Source organism: Ascidiella aspersa, chromosome 4 (assembly GCF_963924565.1).
Source record: "Ascidiella aspersa chromosome 4, kaAscAspe10.2, whole genome shotgun sequence".
Classification (NCBI taxonomy): Eukaryota; Metazoa; Chordata; class Ascidiacea; order Phlebobranchia; family Ascidiidae; genus Ascidiella; species Ascidiella aspersa.
Window position 1 is genome coordinate 34,476,264 of NC_139450.1, and position 16,068 is coordinate 34,492,331.

Here is a 16,068-nt window from a genome sequence, read left to right on the forward strand (position 1 = left end):
TCTCAAATTTAAGGTCCTTTGCACTAGCAGGGGTTTTTAAACTTTTATTTTACGGTGGACCCCTAAAAAAATTACTTTGCGTGAAAAAAGGTCCGTTTTCAGATTGTGCTGTTTCCGGTCCGAAAAATGTGAAATTGTCATGAGTCTAAACTCATTCAGTGCAAAAACGTTTTAATTTTACTTCTTTTCACTTTAAAACAATTATCAACTTTTCAATAATACACTACGATTTTAATACGACCTTCATGGGCCCTAAAACTATCGATGGGCCCATTTAAGAACCCCTCCACTTGCGGGACCCTGTAACCTTATTACGAACCCGGGGGGACCCTTGATTTGTGTCACTGTGTTTCATTCTCACACGTAACCTTGTTTATTGACATTCCCTGAGCAACTTGTGTCTCACAAATTCCCCGCCGAGCGTTAAATATTGACAAACTCCCCTCTTCAAATATTTACACCTTATTCTCACGCGCATTCACGAACTGGGTAAGCGTGTCAATGTCACGTGACCTAAGTGTCAAGTCGTCAACTTCACTTGGTCAAAACCGCTAAACGTTCAAAACACTTCGAACTTGTCAGTTGATGTGCAGGAGCAGTGCTCGAAATAAGGTTGTTGATGGGATTGTAAATAAAATCGAATATTTTGAGCTTTTTGAGCGTTGCGAATATACTTTGTTGCACAAAGTTGTGAAAAATTTACATGTTGAAGTTTGTTTAGCTTAATCATTAGGTTGTTGGTAGAATTGTAAATAAATTCTGATTTTCAGATTTTTTTTTTAAAAAGAGGCCAATATCCTTTATTGCACAACGTTGTAAAAAATCAACATTTTGTTGTTTTTTTAGGCTTAATATTGTGATAGTTAAATCATCTAATTCGATTGGTACAATCTCAGCTGAGCATTACATCAATTCGAGATATGTTATTACTGTCGAATGGTTCGCAGACTGGAATGTATGGGAATCCCTGGCGTAAATTATTTTTACTATTTCGATACGCACACTCTGTGTCAATTACTTTACTCAGCTTTATGTTCCAAATAAAACAAGACTAATTTCTATCTCAATGTTTAAAATAGGAAGATATCTCCTCGCCCTTACACGTAAATAACGACAATGACTTTAAATGGGAAAAAATTATTTTAGACTTTCCGGTCTTAGTCAAAGTAAATCATTAATAAGTTCAGTCTATTTAAGCGACTGTTGATGCCTTATTTTGTAGCAAAATATATTTCTCTTATAAATAACTGACTTTGATTAAAAGAAGAAAGTCTAAAAAATATTTATTTCCACCTCTGCGTTGTTCTCTCGTTTGTCTTCGTGGTTTGCGCCGATCGCTCCTTCCTGGGAGGAGATGAGAAGAAGTGAGAGGAGTGGGAGCAAGACGGAGTGACGTCAGGGTGGGGAGTGTTGACAAGTTCAAGTTGGAACTGTCGCTAAACAGCGAATGAGACAAAGTGCGTTTGTGAGATCGCGCCAAGTCGCTTTCTTTTGTGAATGGATCGGCTTGAAATAGAATTCGCCACAAGATAAGTTGTTGGAATTATATGGGATAGGTTTCAATTTGAATTGAATTTCTTCAGACTGTAATTTAATAAACTAATATACGCAATGCTTCAATTTGATTCGACTTGTTTCAGTTTGTGAATTAGTTGACTATAAAGTTAAGATAATTAACTTAGAAGTTGGAAAACTTAGAAGATGGCTTAGAGTTGATCATTTTTTGCACTTATATAGACGCATCGCAAGTTAAAGCTGTTTTTTAACTTAAGAGATACAGATTTTAGCTTACTGAGCTTCACGACTGTTTGTTATTAATAAGGTCTGCATTAGCTGCGGAAATTAAAGTGCAAATACAATGTAACTACTCGGCAACTTTGCATAAGTTTTACTATGTTTGGAGTGTCTTAATCTTGGAAGATGATATTAATACCGCAAGCTCTCTATGCGCCTTATCTTTGTATAATCAGGCTTGTATACTCAGTACGTTTCGTGCTAGGCAAAGTGGCACCACACATAAGACTGGCTGGTTGTTCTGCTTTCAACTCCTCAATGTTATAATTACAAGTAATAACACGAAGACGTCCATATACATTTGTTTCTGCAATGCAGTTGTTTATGATACAAGATAAACTATCTTCTAGTAACCGAATAAACTTCTTGTCGTGTTTGTTTTGTTGCATAAACTACATTCCGTATAACAACTAAGTAAACGTTTTCTTTGTCGAAGTTGAAATTCCACTGACGCCCTCCAGCGTTGTAGGAATGTGCGATTGGGCGCGTATATTGAGTCGGTTCGAATATCTTCGGGTTAGAGGTGTGTCTAAGTGAAAAGAGGTGTGTCTAAGTGAAAAGAGGTGTGTCTAAGTGAAAAGAGGTGTGTCTAAGTGAAAGTCGCAACAAATTGTGGCTGGGATTGCGTGTTAGTTTGTTGCTGCTAATATGTAAAATTAAAGGTTTTGGTTTCAAACTCACGTTCAGTTGTGAGTAGTGTAGAGATTGTTACGAGGCTTGGATAAATTGTTTGGCCTATGAACTATTTTTTTCCAGTAATGCCAAAAAAACTTGCTGTGAATTTTAATAGCAGATGTAATGTGATTGTTTGTTGTTGCTATTCTGTATAAATTTAAAAATTCACGGTAAGTAATTAATTTTTATGTAAAGTTGTAAGCTGTGCTTTTACGTCCTAACAACAAATTAGTCGCTTATAAAGGATTTTTTGAAAGCTAGAAAAACTAACGTGTGGTGAGGTTCGACCTCACGACCTCCAGTATTTTGAGGCAGACGCTTTAAAAATTGCTAAGACACCTGCGGATTTCTGTAAACCTTAGTGAAGGCATCCCATATGTACTCATATTAAGTATCCGAAACGCGTCTAAGTACCTTGTACCCATAGTAAATGAATGGCCGAACCATATTTAACTTTTAAGTTCCAAATCACATCTTCAAAGCGTTTACTTGTTTGATCTTTCTACTACAAGCTTGTGCCTAAAATATCAGCATCGATATAAAATATAGCAGTAGTGCTTCGCGATGTCCTTTGTTTGTTGGCAAAACGTCACAATTGTGTGTTTTCCACTTAGGCTACGATTAAATATTGGTTGAGTAGTTGCTACATCTCGTGTGTTGTTAAATACCCGGGTTTGCTTAGGCACATTATGAACGGATCTGTATTGTTGCTTTATAATGAATTGCAAAGCCAAAAAGGTCGAGTAGATCGTCAGCATCTTAATTAATACGTTCCGGTACGAACGTTCCCAGTTAATGTCAGCAAAATATTCTTTTTGGCTTTGGAGTCCATTATTATCATTCCCGGTTTAACATTTATAAATATGTAACGTTGAGTTATGCGTCAGTCATTTACAACTTGGTCGCAAGAAACCGCGCATAAGCCTCTGCTTTGTGTGAAACTTACAATACAAAGATGCGTCTTTCCAAGAATTGTAATATTTGAGTTAGTCATGGTTGGAATTGTCTCTTTGAAAAGCTGCCAATACAATTCTATGTTAGTTTGCTGTAAGAAAATTAGCTTCAGTACATTGGCAGAAGTTTAAAATCTGATTATTGTGTTTACTGATTTTTTCTGTTAGATTTGTTTCGTAGATTATTCAATTTTGTGATTAAATCATGCAAAAACTTCATTGTTCATGAGGAATTTATGAGAAGCGGATAGAAATTAGTAAAATGTTATTAACGTTGCATTTATGTGTGTAATATTCTGTATGAAGTAAACTGTTCGAATATTTCAAGGTTATTTTTAATTTAGAAAAACCTGCTGTGATTGTAATTTGGGTCACGGTCGATTAAACTTAACTTTTCCCCTGTGACCTCGATGTTGACGTCACAATTGATTACCTTGGTCGCCTTTGTGACGCTGTGGTCACGCACCAGCGCGGATGGAGCGACACGCTTGGGTGGAGACGAGCCATCTGAAGTGAGTTTTTTGACGAAAACGTAATTAACAGAACACATATTCGGATGATTTTATTTAAAAAACAGAAATTAAGAAACGCAGAAATATATAACATTTTACTATTTTTTTATATATTTTTAAATTTACGTTTCAAGGTAAAATCGTTACGTTGGGTCTCAAAAAGTGTACCGATACTACCACTTGTATCGGCACTGATCCGATATTATTAGACATCGCAATAGTGTAAGACGAGGGCCGATACTGTCACTTCAAAAGGGGTATCGGCTCCGATCCGATATTATAGAGACAGATCCAAAAGATAAAAACATGCACACAAACTCACAGACACCCATATAGACATAAAAGGTGCAAACACACAGATAGACACACCTCTACAAAGCACATAGCGTAATGTTTCCTAAGTCATCTGCCGCTTAAGCTTGAACGTTGAATAACATTAAACTAACCTTTACAATGTGCTTTGCAAATAAACGTTAAGTGCCTTGCCTTGTACTTGACATATACAAACTACTTAAGGAAGGCGAACGTGTTTTGCTTTTAAACAATTATTAACCTTTTGAATGCCACATACACTCGATATAAATGCTTCTAAGTTAAAGCAATTTATTTAAAAAACAGAGTAAAACAGAAAGTATTTCCCTTTAAAACTTTATGTGCGAAAGAAAAGCAGCCGTATGGTATTTTTTTTAGAAAACTCATTTTTTTGTTCCCTAGGTTGTTGGGAGACAACAAATATTAGATTTAATTTGTTGTATTTTTAATTTTAACACTGAAGTTAGCAGAATTTTGCCAAAACTTTTTAAGAAAGTGAAAAAAAAATGCGGTTGCAACACGTCTTGTAGACTTACCGAAACCCCGTATTTTTCAGGACTTTGGGGATGTTCTGACGTCATACAAACAGATCCAGTCGATTTCCGAGGGGTCAGACTGCAGGTGCCGCTGCATAGTACGACCCCAAGTGGTTGGCCCCTGTCCCGGGCGTCCAGGCCTCGACCGTGTGGAGTTTAGCATCGACACAATATCAGGGGGAAGTGATTGTAGATGCAGGTGTATGACGCCAACTCCACAACATCATTGTCAGGTCGGTAAACGATAATTATGTTCCGATACCTGATGATCGATATTTTGTGATTCAAAAATATATAGATGTACAGTATTTTTCATTCTGATACTCGATATTTCGATATTTTGATATTTCGAGATAAAGAAATGTCCGATAAGTTCTGTTCCGGTACTCTCTATTTTTTTGTGGTTCAAAATATATTTATGCCATATTATCTAAAACCCGGTACACTGAATTTTTGAGAAAAATTCGATATTTTGGTAACTTGAGTTTAGCCGATCATTTCTGTTCTGATACCGTATACTTAATATTTTGTAAATTAAATCGTATAGATCGGTGCTCTTCAACCTTTTTTGGTTTTGTGAACCCTTAAAGTTGTTGTGACGAACTCATGCACATTGTTTACTTAAAAGGTAAACTGAGGTAAAAAGCGATATGAAAAAGATAATTATGCATATCAATATCATCGTGTCAATTAAACCAAGCGGAGCTGCCGAAGTTTTAAACACTGTCGGTGAAAGTTCTACTTGTCCGACACAAATTTTGCCAAGTTTACCATATTGAGCTATTTATGCTTAAGTCACTACAGGCTCAGTTTGACATAATCTAAATAATTAAAAGCTCAAAACATTAACCTGTGTCCGAAATATTTAGTTTCAACACTTGAAACTGAACGTTCACCGACGAGGGGGCAAAATATTCAATTTGTGAATCGATGGACAATGACCCTTTGTCCTGGGGCACCGAAGCGTGTCGCTAAACCACCGCAATGTGAACCCCACATTTTGTGGTTTCGCCCCAGCCCAGACCCCAAATCACCCACGAGCCAAGGGGTTAAGGGTAGGGGTAGGGGATTGGGCGGATTAAACTCAGGATAAACTTTAAACCCTCCAAGCTGCTGTGGCTTGCTTGAAATCTTTGCGATCCTTAAATTGCGAGTGTGCGTGTATGTTTGTGTGTGTGTGTGTGTTGGTATCCTGTGTGTGTAGACCAGGGGTTCTTCAACTTGTTTACCACGGTATATAAAAACAATTTTGGTTCGTTTTGTCCAGGGTCTACACGAATTGTTTAGAGCTGACGTCACAAATTGACATTATAAAGCAAGTAGACTTGAAAACTTGCTGTTTTTGATCCAAAAATGTGGACCTTAATTGGAAAATATACAGCATACAATGTGGTTCTATAGTTTGATTATAAATTGTTAAGCCAAAGAGGTCGCGTAAATCCACATCATCTTAATTAACGAACTTGAATCGCCTTCAGTTAATGTTTCACATTCCTAATAGTTGCTGTCGATCTACTCGGCCATTTTGGCTTTGCAATGTATTATCAAGCTACATTACAGATCTGTGCATAGTCTACCCAGGTAATGTGGCTTTTCTTTAAACGGGTTGTTAAGTGGCTTTCTGAAATGCTCACAGTCCCATGGGAGGAATAATGGCTGTGAGATTGTGATTAAGTGTCTGTTTGTTTTGTAAACTCTCAAGCCTGTTCTCTGTAAAGGTTTGATAAACGCCTTCTTTTCACTTTATTTTTGGTAAAACACCTGCACAGTTTGCCAAACAAACGCTCTTTTCACGACATTTACTGACGGATTTGTCAATATTGAACCAGCATTTAATCATGCGTTCTAATGAAAAGCGTTTTTTAAATCGTTAAAAAAGATTTTTCCACCAGCCTCCTAAAAATCGCTTTTGTATTCAGCGAAGAATTAGCAAGTATGCTTTATGGATAAAAAAGTGGCGATTTCTATTTTTTTGGCAGCCAGTAAAGACGAATCGTACAAAGAATTCTGTTTTAGGGCAAAGAGGACAATGAAGTAAATAATTAATAGATCCGAGCTGATTTGTTTTGCAGCTATGGTTATTCTTATATAGCTTCATGAATTTCAGTCTCTTAAATTACGTTTTTGAACCAGAGACCTGTTGAACTCTGCAGATTAAATCTTGCGATGTATTTTATTTCAAACTTTAATGTCAGTTTTTAAAGGTTGTAGAGCGGCCGTAAATTTCTTAAACTTTGACAATGTTCACTCAAAATATAGTCCACTTCTATAACTGATCAACTATGTTTTTTTTTTTTAGAAGAAATAGTTTTAGTCCTTCAAATTTTACCAAAGGTCTCTAAGTATACTAAATATACTTATGTAGCTTACTAAAAATGATTGTTTTTACATTCTTCTATGAAAAAGTGGCAGTCACTTAAAATTTATTGCCGGTTACTAAAGCCTTTAATAATCTTGTTCAGAGTAAAGATGGTAATCGAGGAAAGAATGATTTCGATCAAGAACCAACCGCTCCAATTAACAACCAAAGGTCACCTTTAAACGTGGTTGACCTTCAAAACCTACTCGACCGTGCAATTACCGGCGTTGACGTCAGAAAAATTCACTCAGGCGTGACCAAGATGGTTCTTGCCATGATTGACCTTGAACAAGCGCTGAAGGTCAACATTGCCGAGCATGGCACCACCATGCGGCAGAATATGAACAAGGTTTGTGACGTAATGATCGCAATTACTCCTTGTTTACCAACAAACAAAGTTGTTTTTATTTAAATCGGCATTGTAATAAGATTAAATCTATTTAACTCGTTTATGTTCGTTTATTTTACAAATTTTATTTTTTGTAGAATAATGGTTAAAGGGTACATTTTGTAAAAAAACATTTTAACTCATTTTCAGCATAATATTATTATAATTTAATATACTTCTAGTGTATGAAACAAATAGATCACAGTGGTTCTGGAGGTGAAATGTGTTTCTCTTAATGCACTAAAATGTTCATCATTTGTGTTTGTCTAATGACATTTATTCAAAACAAAGGCTTGGAGAAGCATAGCTTATCAAGTTTTAAGTAGTTACTAGGCATTTGTCCCTAAATGCTTTAAATGTTTTGTCGCACACAAGATGATAGCCAGACATTACAATGTTGTTCCAGGTTGTAAGTAAAATGGAGAACACATCAAACTACAGCGACTCACTGGACATCATTAACCATCAGATGCACGAACATTCACAAGTTAACACAACAACAAGGTAAATACAATAAAGGTTTATAGTGAGTAACAAAGCGGCACAGCATGCTGGTTACAAATGTAACTTTTTACTATTAATTTTTTAACCAAAGTCCTTTAAATCAAGTATTTTGTTAAAGATAATTGGGTAATGTAAATTTTCTATCTAAACGAAACACTCCAAATTAGTCTCCGTACGAAGGTGGTTTGTGGGTTTAAGAGCAGTTGAAAGTGCTCTGGAAAGATTAAAGTTTCTTACTTAGAACAAGTTAGTAAGAAATATTATTTTATATGATGTCGGACGCTAAAGGTACAACTTTTTTATGACGATTTTTTTTTAATTTTCAGCTTTTAATTTTGAGATTCAGTTAAGATAAAGCGTGTTTTTAAGACACGATAGCAACTTTATCAGTCCCGACACTTTTTTGTTTTATCCCTTGTGTGTTGCTTTTATATCATGTCGTGTGAGTTATTTTTAAAACATGACTTGGTGTTATCTCTTGGGAGTTGCTTGAAATTTAATTCGCGTTTATTTCCGAAAGTTCCTGGCAAGTTATTTTTAAAAAGATGAACAAATGTTGCAATTCACCAAGAAGTTGGTCGTTTTACCTTAGATAAACTTTATGAATAATAGAAGAATAGAATATTAAAAAATAAAATATTGCAAATACAACCCAGGATTAGAATTTAAAATCACCTCAAATCGTAATTAAATCGACTACTGGTTAAGTTCTTAAAACTTCTAACACCGGGAATTAGATTTCCTTTGTTTATTGGAAACTTAGACCTTTTGAAATATATTTTTATTCAGTTTCAACATAGTCCGAAACTTCATGTCTAACAAACTCCAATCGAAGAACTTCCTTAAATTCACTAAACTCCTGTTTAGCCCACAAGAAACTCAAACCACAGTTCCAACGGTCGCTAGTTCGAGTCCCACCACCGCCAACTTCAAATTGAAGGAAACTATTTTGACGAACCAATCAAGTACAACCAGCGTTTTCAAAGAAGTCAAAAATACAAGCACATCCCAGAATTCGACCTTGGAATCCAACGGTGTACAACAGTCGGATCGAAACTTCCGTATTTCATCAAATAAGGAAGAATCTTTGCGCAACGAATCAGGTAAGTTTTTTTGATGTGTCACATATTTTTTAGTGTTTGGTGACGGCTAAGAAATGTGAAAAAACCTCAGTTTTGACTTTTAGGAACTTTTAGCTATTTTATCTACTTTGACTGATTAATAATAGTCGTTTTACTTTTTAAGCAATAAATTTATCCATTCGGCTTTTTAAACGTTTTCTATCTCCTTGTATGTTTGTCATTAATTTCCACTCTCGCGTTTACTGGCGTATTAATCTTTTCAAATCGAATTAAAGTGTTTTTTTACACCTCAGATTTGAACGCTGGACACAAAATGGCGTCCAAACCCACTTATCTAAACGTGACATCACCTTCTGTTACGTCATCTCCGCTACAAGAAACCAACAATGTGACGTCATCCGTTCCCACCGCTGCCACAAGCCCCGTGACATCTCATGACGTCATAAACACTTCTCATGACGTCACTCGCATCAAAAGCAGCGCAGCGCCACCTAGGGTTGGAAAGTTCGTTCCTTACAAAGACGATTTCGACATCGGCCACCAGGGCGGGGCTAAAGAGCTGGCGTTTCATTATGACGACAACAATGAGGTGGTTGTTCACCCACCGCTAGTGGGCGCTAGTGACGAGTTCGATATCGCGAAACAATCCTCGACAGCAGAAGAGCAATCCTCGACCACACAGTCGTATGTAAATGTCAGTTCTACAACAGAGAGGAAAGCAACAACTTCTGGCAGAACAACTCTAACAACACGTACGCCTATTGAATCAAACATTAAACCAACTGAATCAACTTTAACAACACATTCGGTTACTCGAGTTCAAAGCTCGGTCTACAATACAACTGTCGGGCGTTCTACGTTACCTATAACAACACAACAATCAGGTGAAACAACCACCGATGTTACGTCACAACCGACAAAAATAATTGCGACGTCACAGATCGAAAGGTCAACGACCTCGAGTGACCTCAGAACAACTGAACCTTTTGTAGGTGAAAGTTTAACTTCAGCGAGTGGGAATTTTACCACAGTAGGTCAAAGTTCAACAACCAGGGGTCAAAGTTCAACAACCAAGGTTGAAAGTTCAACAACCAGAGGTCAAAGTTTACGCTTGAATGAAGGACAGAGCGGGGCGGGGAATTCCCACACTGACTACTACTCACCGGTTGATGACGTAGGTGATGACGCGGATGATGACGACTTCTATGACGATTACCTGGATGAGAGCACGACTACATCCACAACGACTGAAGCGACAACAACATTGGAATCAGGTGAAACAAGTATCTCGAAGTCATGATGAAAAAAACACGATTTTAAGTTTATCTGGGTATTGATGATACAGTATATATTCGTGACCCCGCAAACTTCTCCATGGCGCACAAGAGTTAAACGAATGATGATTACCAAAAACTCAAAATAAATAATATTTGTGCTTTTGGTAACCGATTAACTTAAAAAACTTTCGTTTCTTGCCTAAAGAAAAAATAGAAAAATACTATTTTAAGTTTATAATAAATAAAAAAATATATTTTCCGTGCCCCCTTCAAGTTTCTGGCTGACCCCAAAGGGTTAAACGGATGGTGATAACCAAAAACCCAAAATAGTGCTTTTGGCAACCAATTGGTTACATTTAAAAATCTTCGTTTTTTGCCTAAAGAAAAATTATAAAACATTTAATAAAAAAATAATAAAAAAAACGAAAAATGACGTAATTTGGTTTCAGATTAGATGACGATATTTTTTGTCCAAAAAGTGTCGGTCACCCATATTTATGACTTAATACCGCATGGCGCATTTTTTTCTGCTTCCATTTAAACTCCTTTATTTTCAAGGCCCATGGTGGTTTCAGGTAATACGTGTGAGGATAGATTATTATTGTTACCCACAGCTTCCCATAAACTTGGAGGTTGCGAAATTCTGCCATTTTAACCCTTTGCTGTTATTTTAAATGCCTAACCCCTTATTTGCAGCCCCATGTGGGACCTTGTTCAACCTGTCCAAGCCCCAAGTGATCCACGACTTCGGTCGAAGAGAGGGGAGCTGGATGAGGGATCCTCTCGCTAGGGGGCGCCGGAGAGGCAAGATATACGTCACTAATTTCTACTACGGAAACACACTCATAGAGTTCGACAACATGCGGGCTTTCAAGTGAGTTTCATGTAGAGTAGGCGCGAGTGAACAGTGAACATAATTATATGTAAGTGACAATAAACTAACTTGTAAAAATTTCTTTTTTGGGGGGATTTCATTCTATGGCGAAATTGTGTGAGCGGTGAATTTAACTTATATTTCACGTGCGCCTCAGTTTTTAAGGCACATTTCGGTAATTTTTTCAAGTGAGTTTAATCTAGATTAGGCGCGAGTAAATGTGAACAAGGATATATGTAAGTGAAGCGAGTAAATATTGATTAATTGTTAAGTGTATGGTTTATGAGCAAGAAGAAACTCATGCGGTCTTTCAAGTGAGTGGAAAGTTGACAGCCTTCGTCCAAAATTTCCAAAGAACGAATTTTCCGCTTTTCGTTTTTGCGCCGCATTTTAGACAGTTTTTCCTACCCACCACCTATGAACAATTTTTAAACATTTTTTCAAAATACTAACCCACATTTTTATTTTTATAAAACGTAGCACTTCGTGAGCAAACTGTTTTATAGGCAGCAGAAAACGAATTAAAAAAAACTTAAATATATTCCAAGTCGTTTGCCTTGAAGTGTTAAATTCATGTCGAGTAATTTTGTTAAAAAGACTTAAGTTCAGTTATTTAAAAACAGTGACTCAAGTGTACCTCAGTGAAATGTGTTGGTTCCAAATAAAGACAGCAGTGCGTTAAAAAATGTTTATTTTAAAATGTACTTTTATCATTTCAGTTTATGATTTCCTAAAAAAATGGTCATTGACGAAATTATTTTTATAACCACTTTATACGAGGAAGGATAGTCACTCATTTACGTTTCCACTTCACTTGTTGCAGACATTTCCGCATGAGCCATTCCCACATGCTTCCATACAGTTGGATTGGAACTGGTCACATCGTGTACAACGGATCGTTCTACTACAACAGAGCATTCTCCAAAAACATCATCAAGTATAACCTTAAAAAAAGGTAAATTCCACGTTTAACGTTGCATTTGCATGAGTTCACATCGTCAATTTGTAGATTAGTTTAGTTTCAAAACCTAAACTCAGTGGCAACTTTTTTTAAATTCCACCTTTCATATTTATTAAGGTTAAATTTTTAATTGTCACTTTGTTTTCGCTCAAATTTTCTTATATTTAGCAAATGTTGCTATAATTTTTTTATGAAAAAATTATGAATAAAGCAAGTAGCGTCTCCTCCTTATATCATCAAGTTTTGTAATTGTCCCCTATAATTTAGATGATCACGGATGATATTTGTCATTATTTCATCAAATTATCGTACGATTAATATGATCCAGTTTCGAATTTTAATAAATATTTTTTACAATCGAATTTCTCCTATCATTTTTTCAAAAGACCAATAGTGAGTTCCCAACACTCCACTTTATTTTTATATGGCCAAGCTTCATTTGATTGATCATTATATTTTACCATATATTCTCGAATTTTCACATGATCAAGTTTCGCAATTAAAATAATTATTCTATACATTCATCACGCCGCATCATTAGTTTCATATAATCAATGTAGTTCTAAATGCAATATTCCACCATATTTTTCCAGTTGTGAATTTTAATAAATATTTCGTACAATTCCATCAATACCTTATATGACCAAAATCAGTTGCGCCAATATTTTATCTTTTTGTTCATATGATTGAATCAATCTTAAATTCAATATTTCACCATGATTTTTTCATATGATCAGGTTCGTGAGTGCTTGGGGTCACCTTCGCAACGCTGTGTATGACCCGACGACCCCTTTCACGTGGAGAGGTCACACCATGGTTCATATGGCAGCTGATGAGTCAGGGTTGTGGGTCATATATGCAGCTCATAGTGATACAGGGGCTTACCCTAATGCGCAGGTGTACGTTGTTAACAAGATTAACCCGGTTGACCTCCAGACAATACAAAGCTGGAAGACTCCGATCAGAAGGTGAGTGTTGGTTAGGACAATAGTTAACAACGAGCTCGACATGATAAAGTGAGGTTATGAAGCATTGGTGGTAATGTTGATAAAAATACACGCCAAGGACCTTTAGAAATTGTAAAGGGCGATATCAACTATTAAAGTACACATGGAACAGACTTGGACAACTAGATAATTCTAGTTTTCTAATTCAATGAATTGGAGCAAAATGCGGCTAATTCTAATTCTAATCTAATTTGTGAATGGCTTGTGTGCTCTAATTCTAGTTAAAATCTAATTCGGATTTTTACAAAAATCCTACTTTGTCCAACGACATTTTTAGTCTCTTAGTGAAAACAAAGAATTTGAATTCAAACTCTTTGGTTTAAACGTAACTTTCACAAACTAACAATCACATGCTATGCTAAAATGCTTAAAAATTAGCACACACATAATTGACATGCACATTCCTATAAACATACTTCTCGATTTAAATGTAATTGATTGTGAATAATAAAATGTGATTCTAGTTCAAATTCTAGTTGAAATTTGATTTTTTAGGAATTCGGTAATTCTAACTCTAATCTAATTTGAGAAAACTCAAAATGATCTAATTCGAATTCTAATCTAATTTGGAAAAACTGAAATGCTTTAATTTTAATTCTATCTAATTTTAAAAAGCTAAAATAAATCTAGTTGTCCAAGTCTGACATGGAATAGTTTCATTCAGCAAAGCTTTACAGAAGTAGTTCTCAAACTTTTTAGAAAAAAACAAGATTTCAAGCCTAATTAAACGTGCATTTCGAAGACCCCTGTATTTTGCATAAACTTTCAGTAACAAAAGTATTTTTTATTTTTTTTATTTTGAAGGCTAAAAAGCTGCTAACACTGTCATAGGAGTTTGTTTTTACAATTCTTAACTCTTTATATTTAATCTTCGCAGAAGAGGGGCTTCCCATCTCTTCCTTGTGTGCGGCATTGTTTACGTCACGGACCGTTTCGAGTCGCGTCGAGCGCGAATCACTCATGCGTACGACACCCACACAGGAGTTGGACGTTATTTGTTCGTTCCATTCCTGCAGAGTTACGCCTACAACGTACAGATGTTGTACAATCCCAGGGAAAAGAGGGTGTACTCCTGGGATAAGGGACACCAGGTCATCTACGACGTTAACTTCTCATACTGAGCAATTTATTTATCATTGTGGAAAGTTGCGGCGAGCCGAGAGATTAGCGGGGTTTAGAGCCGGTCGCTGAACTTTTTTGATAAATGGCCGGATAACTTCAAAGCCTGGCCATCACGGGCGGATACAAAATTTTGTGTCGAGCTTTATTAACTTGTGAACAACTATTTGCAACAATACCTGAGGTGGGCCTCAACAAAATGTATAACAGTTTAAAACTTTATAAAAATCCTTTAGAATTGCATATGACCGGCAGTTTATCTCCATTTATAAAATATGCCGCGGGCCGGTAGATTTACCGTTTCGGCCGATTCTGTCCCGCGGGTCGAAGTTTTGTGGCCCCTGGTTTTGAAGCTTTCACACTTTCTTTCTTTCTCGGTTTCTGTGAATTACACACGAACGTGTATTTTTGTTTTTCAAATTTTAAAGGTGGACAGATTTTACTTACTGGTAGTTCTGTGGTCTAAGCCTACTTATTTTTGGAATATTGTGTTCTTTGCAAAAAAACCTAATTGGACTTCAACCCTAAATATGAAAAAAAGTTAAGGTTAACATACAATGTACTTGCTGATTGCTATTTCACACTTTATGAGTATCGCGTCACGACCACGAGCCATATTGCGGGAATGGCGAATATTGAAATGCTTGTTTGACAATATACGTGCTCACTGCTCATCTTTACGGCCTGCGATTTATTTGTTATTTTTCAAACGTATCAGTTGTCCTAATGACGTAAGCCTGTTGTTGACATTTTGCCAAACTGCCTTTTTGTCATCTTTATAATTTGATTTTCTATTCGCTTTATTTTTGTAATTTGAGATTTCTTTGTTTTTTAATGACAATCTGCGGCACATTGATTTCTATTTTTACCGCTGTGAAAATATATTGTCTTCCTATTTTTGTTTTACAAAAGTGCTTCGTAAGGTACCTAGATTAAATGTCAATATTATGTTGCTACTGCTGTCTTGTTGACATTTCTACAACTTTCTTTAATGTTGTCGTTTTGCAAATTTGATTCACTAAAAGTACAGGCGCTAATTTGTATCAAAACCGTTTTACCAAGTAACTTGCAATTTCAAGCTATACCTTTCTTTATTTAATATGGTTAGTAGCCTTTTTTATGTGGAAATTATTTATAATAGCTTTCGATTGTACGTTGAAAATATATCTTTATTTCAGGTTGTGTTTTTGTCACTTATAAGTTTGTTTTGCCAGTTGAATAAATAAAAAGTGTCTTTATTTCCTCTATTTTGTTGAACACAGAAAGTTTAGTCGGCGAATAACGAGAAAAACCAGGTGAATTTGGAATTTGCAAGAAAATTAAGTTTGATCAATTCATTGATGGATTATATCATTGCTTTAACAAATAAACCTAAACCAAAACTTTATAGCAGCAACAACAAAGCCCAAACAGAAGTAGGTAGCATTTTGAACGTGTAAAGTATTTGAAACATTTGAAATGCTTTTTTCTTCTGTATGGGCTTTGATGTTCATTCTACGTCTAACTGCAACCTTAAACCATTATGCTCAATAGTTAAATTTGCTTTTCCGCTAGACGTCAGTTACGAGCTACGATAAAGTTTACAAAACAAATAAAGTGTAAATAATATGGAGATTGTGTTTTTCTACGACGCTTAAGTATTTGTAACGAGGGGCTCTTTTTGGACTTTGATCATTGAAGGTTGTTAAACCGTTAAACTTATGAAACGCTTGCTA

The 16,068-nt window shown here is 35.9% G+C and overlaps 2 protein-coding genes across 2 annotated transcripts; both read left to right on the top strand.

Annotated features, from left to right (window-relative positions):
* Positions 1 to 3,756: 3,756 nt before the first annotated feature.
* LOC146157659 (uncharacterized) lies at positions 3,757 to 5,131 on the top strand. The gene is made up of 2 exons (XM_083386662.1): positions 3,757 to 3,934; positions 4,803 to 5,131. The coding sequence occupies exons 1-2, from the start codon at positions 3,833 to 3,835 to the stop codon at positions 5,028 to 5,030; spliced, it is 330 nt and encodes a 109-aa protein (XP_083242788.1). The 5' UTR covers positions 3,757 to 3,832; the 3' UTR covers positions 5,031 to 5,131.
* A 2,808-nt stretch (positions 5,132 to 7,939) lies between these two features.
* Positions 7,940 to 14,503, top strand: LOC146157660 (uncharacterized). Its single transcript, XM_083386661.1, has 7 exons — positions 7,940 to 8,033; positions 8,901 to 9,136; positions 9,409 to 10,389; positions 11,089 to 11,266; positions 12,090 to 12,221; positions 12,965 to 13,195; positions 14,112 to 14,503. The coding sequence occupies exons 1-7, from the start codon at positions 7,948 to 7,950 to the stop codon at positions 14,353 to 14,355; spliced, it is 2,088 nt and encodes a 695-aa protein (XP_083242787.1). The 5' UTR covers positions 7,940 to 7,947; the 3' UTR covers positions 14,356 to 14,503.
* Positions 14,504 to 16,068: the final 1,565 nt, after the last annotated feature.

Coding starts and splice junctions, on each gene's coding strand:
- LOC146157660 (XM_083386661.1), top strand. CDS start 7,948: ATGGAGAACACATCAAACTACAGCGACTCACTGGACATCATTAACCAT. Junction 9,137..9,408: donor ATCTTTGCGCAACGAATCAG/GTAAGTTTTTTT, acceptor TTTACACCTCAG/ATTTGAACGCTGGACACAAA. Junction 10,390..11,088: donor GACAACAACATTGGAATCAG/GTGAAACAAGTA, acceptor CCTTATTTGCAG/CCCCATGTGGGACCTTGTTC.
- LOC146157659 (XM_083386662.1), top strand. CDS start 3,833: ATGTTGACGTCACAATTGATTACCTTGGTCGCCTTTGTGACGCTGTGG. Junction 3,935..4,802: donor GTGGAGACGAGCCATCTGAA/GTGAGTTTTTTG, acceptor CGTATTTTTCAG/GACTTTGGGGATGTTCTGAC.